Below are 4,232 nucleotides of genomic sequence, written 5' to 3' on the forward strand. Positions count from 1 at the left end.
AAATCTAACTTGGGCCTTTCATGCTTCTGCTACATATTATTTATCACTCATACCGCAATTCAGAGGAAGACATTAGAACTGCCATCCAAAAGTCAAGCTTCAGTCTCCCAGCTGTATCACAGCTGCTGATTCCCTGATCCTTCATGATTATAAAATCTAAAGCTGCATCACAATACCTTTTGCTTTAAGAAATTTTTTGCAGGTGGGATCTGTAGCTTTGAGAGCTGCCAACAGAGACTCTCCCCCTAACCCCTTTATTCCCCATTTAGACCTGATCTCAGTGCAGGGCTTGTGTTTATCCTACAGTAGCCCCTTCTCATGATTCAGTAACCTCCAGCAAAGCCCTGGAAATGTGCACTAGCGCTACATGCGTATCAGCTCTGCTCTGCTCTAGCACTTTGTTAAAGAGAGAGAGAAGACCTTTGGGAGGGGGACGAGGGGAGGAAGAGCAGAAGTACCGCCCGCCTCCAGGTCTGGCACAACCCCACTGCCAGGAAGAGAGGGTATATAGACAGCATGGTCTCTCCTCACCCCTGCTAGCATGGCAATGTACGGCACAGCAAAGCAAGGCTAAACGAACAGCCCAGTAATACTGGTGCGTAATAATTTTGAGGCTGCATGTATATTTTGCTATCATAGCACATCTGGGATATGCTAGGAAGCTGGCATTTCCCCCAGCTTTACTTCCCATTCACTATGCCAAAACGTCTGCAAATATACTACCTTTCTTCAAGCTGTAAAGAGAGGAAAAACATCACAACAAACGAGTCGCTCTTCTGTTCTGTCTTTCACATTAGTACTTTTGCGGTCACTTCAGCAGCTCTGCTGTTTAGAATCACAGAATCACAGAATGGTTTTAAGTTGGAAAGGACCTTGAAGATCATCGAATTCCGACCCCCCTGCCATAGACAGGTTTAAACCAATTCCTGTTCCTACAGCAGATTGTAACCAGGCATACTACTCTCTCGCACTGAAAACACATTCTAGTCACAAGGAGTGGCCATTCCCTGTGTACCTAAGTCAAGCCTGGGTACTTATTGAGGACAGCAAGTTTCGGTTGCATGCAGAGCTGTTTGGATGCTGTTATTGTGGAAGTGAGCTAGTATCTATAGTCTCATGCGTTATCAGCAGAATCTGATGTCCAGAAGCTGTATTATAGTTGTGATAGACGTCGCAAAAATTGAGCGCTAATTTCATTTTCAATTGCAGTATCTTCTCTCTGACCTGACAGTTCAAGAAGTCATCACTGGACTACCAGAGTGAGCAAACTCAACATGAGAGCCACTAAAGAGGAATCTCCAGGATGCCTTTCATGCAGCCATTTTCTCTGGCTACAGTTTCTCTTGAGCAGAGTGAGCTAGTGAAACACTCACTGGTCTGTCTTGGGTTAGCTCACATCTATTTAAACCAGCGTGAAGCTCTGCACCTTTGATGTGAGTTAATTAAGCTCACATGGCTTTTCCCCAGCCTGACTTCTGCAGCTTGGGATGCTAAGGGAGCCAAATTAGGCCCATCTGTCTAAATGGAAGGGAGTCCTCTCCCGCCATAATGCATGCTGCATTACCCAGCACAGGAGCAGCCTTCTGAGTGCTGGGAGTGCTGGGAAAGGGGGTTTCATTGCTGCCAACAGCTACCCAGAACACCGGGTATGCCGAGCGTGGGGGTGTTCACAAGAACCATGACTCTGTGCCATCAGTTTCTTTGCACAAAAGCCTCAAGGGTCTAGGCGCCTACAAAGGGATTTCCTGCAATAACCTTTTGATTAACACCTGGAACATCTTGGCAGCAATAGATCTGCAAAATACTTTTGATTTTTTTTTTTTCATTTAAAAATAAAGAAGGAACTAGCAAACTTCAGTGGGGCAGAGGAGAGAACTCTCTCTGCCTTCATCCCGCAGCCATTCATCGTCTAACTGAAGTTCATAGTCAGCACAAGCTCTGGAAGCCTCTCAGTTGCTAAATTGGAATCCCAAGAAGAAAGAAAGTAGCCTTAAGTAATCCACAGCATCAGCTACAGCTGCTAGAGAAAGGATGCAAAACACTCCCTGCTGCTAGTCAGTGCTAGGGTCTGGGGAAGCAAAGGTAGAAGACACAATTACACAACTTCAGCTCCCGAATTTATCTTAGAAGATTTGATCTTGTACAGGAACTGCAGAACTGCGATCAGATCCCATGCTGGCTCCTTCACAGCACTGTGCCTCAGTGAGGTGTTAATCATACTTCGGTTATGAGTTTCTGTATATGTTATACAAAAGTTACCACCACAGCAAAACCAGAAGTGATTAAAAAAAATAGTTCCTTCAGTAGCCTGTTTTCTGCGAGGCAAGACTTGAAGGAAATATCTGTGAGTCTGTATCTAAAAACATATGATACTGTTGGGAAACACAAACTTAATACTGAAGACCTAACAAAGCAGACCTGAAAGATTTTTTTTTTCTCTGTCACAGATCATCTTTATGAATGTTATGAAAACTAACAAAGAAGTTTACAATGAAAAAAGCACAGCAATCAGTAATACAAACATTTACTAGTGTTACAGGACAGTAAGGAACTTGTCCAACAAGTGAAAAGACATGATGTTTCTGTGAGGAGGGCCACCAAGGTGCTCAAGTCCTTGAGCCCTTGCCCTGAAAGAAGAGCTGGGAGATTCAGCTTGGAGAAGAGCCAGCTTCAAGGAGACCTGCTGGCAGCCTGACAGTACCTATGGAAAGGTTGTCAAAAAGATGTAGCCTGGCTCTTCACAGTGGTGCACAGCATGAGAATGAGAGACAACAGGTATAAATTGCCATGGGGGGGTATCTCATAGAATATTAGGAAAAAAGAAAAGTTCACTATGGAGACAGTGAAGCAGCACAACAGGTTGCTCAGAGAGGCTGCAAAGCCTCCATCCTTGGAGGTCTTCAAATCCAATCAGATAAAGCCCTGAGCAACCTGGTTTGAATTCAACATTGACACTGCTTTGAGCAAAAGGCTGGATTAGAGACCTCCTGAGGTCCCTTCCAGCCTGAAGGACTTGGTGATTCAATGTCCCCCACTACAGGTTCTGTAATGTGTAATAATGGAAAAGGGTTCACAAAACTGAAGGCTGCTCACATCTGGGAGCCTGAAACTAGTATTCACACCTTGGAGTTCTGAGAAGCAGTGCTTTAACAGTTTGTACAGTGCCACTGAAAAACAGCACTCGGTTTCATTGTGCTGACACTGGGAACATCTTGGAGCAAGGAAATGATGCTTTTGTTAGACACTATCTTGTGTCCAAGAGGTTTGCAAGCAAATGTGTGCAAGCAAGAAGTACTCTAATTAAAGAAGAACTAGGGAATGCAGACTCCAAGACTTAATGAATCATAACAAATACCTAGAGAAGACTAATCCTGCTAATTTCCAAATGTTTGAGTTGGCTGAAATGTTTACGTGCGTGAACACAATCACATATAGTTACTTTCCTGGGTAGAACTCTTCAAGCTGAAATATTGATTCTTCATCTGAGGCATGAATGGCAATCATTTGTTAATATAGTCATAACTTCTCTACATACCATATCAAGGTCTTGGGAAACCCTCCGTTTGCGCAGCTCTTCCATCCTCTCACACACATCCGTGAAGCAGGTATTATAGTAGTCTGCATACTGCTGTGCCAGGTCATCGATATTTCCCAGTGACCCATCCTATGGTAAAGACAAAAAAAAAAAAAGAAAAAAAAAAGGTTAATAATTTTTAAAACTCTAATTTAAAAGTAATACCAGAACTCTGAAGGAGACCCTCTCCCTGCAGCACATCCAGCACACAGCTCTTGGGGTCATCCTCTTAATCCCTAGCCCCGAGCATGCAAGAACAGTTGGGAACTGCAGTACCAGAGCAGCTCTTCAGAAACAGGTGGGTCCTTGCTAATTCCTACACAGAATGAAGGCAGGGACAACAATGCACAGCAGAGGAACAACATATCCCCCAGGCACTACCTGCATCAATTCCCTCCCACCCACATATATTCATATTCCATCTGGTTCTCCCAAGCAGCTGCCCACTCATCCAATAACCACTGACTACACACGTTTCACTGACCTTATTTACTGGGAGTAGCCCTGCTTTCATTGGCAATGACTAACAGCAATTTAAAACATTAAACTTCTTGCTTATAAGCACAATCACCTGGACTGCAAACAATTCCAGCCAAATTACTTTAACAGGCAAGTTTATGCCACCCGCAAAGACACGCTGCCAGTTTGTCTTTGAAGA

At 44.0% G+C, this 4,232-nt stretch overlaps 1 protein-coding gene across 1 annotated transcript in view; it reads right to left on the minus strand.

Annotated features, from left to right (window-relative positions):
- Window positions 1-3,658, minus strand: part of SASH1 (SAM and SH3 domain containing 1) — a 99,485-nt gene extending 95,827 nt beyond the window's left edge. The window contains 1 exon segment of the mRNA XM_009883291.1: window positions 3,536-3,658. Within this exon segment, the coding sequence (XP_009881593.1) occupies window positions 3,536-3,580 (45 nt within the window). The 5' untranslated portion in view covers window positions 3,581-3,658.
- Between the last annotated feature and the right edge of the window lie 574 nt (window positions 3,659-4,232).

This window comes from Charadrius vociferus, unplaced genomic scaffold (assembly GCF_000708025.1).
Source record: "Charadrius vociferus isolate BGI_N301 unplaced genomic scaffold, ASM70802v2 scaffold114, whole genome shotgun sequence".
NCBI classification, from domain to species: Eukaryota; Metazoa; Chordata; class Aves; order Charadriiformes; family Charadriidae; genus Charadrius; species Charadrius vociferus.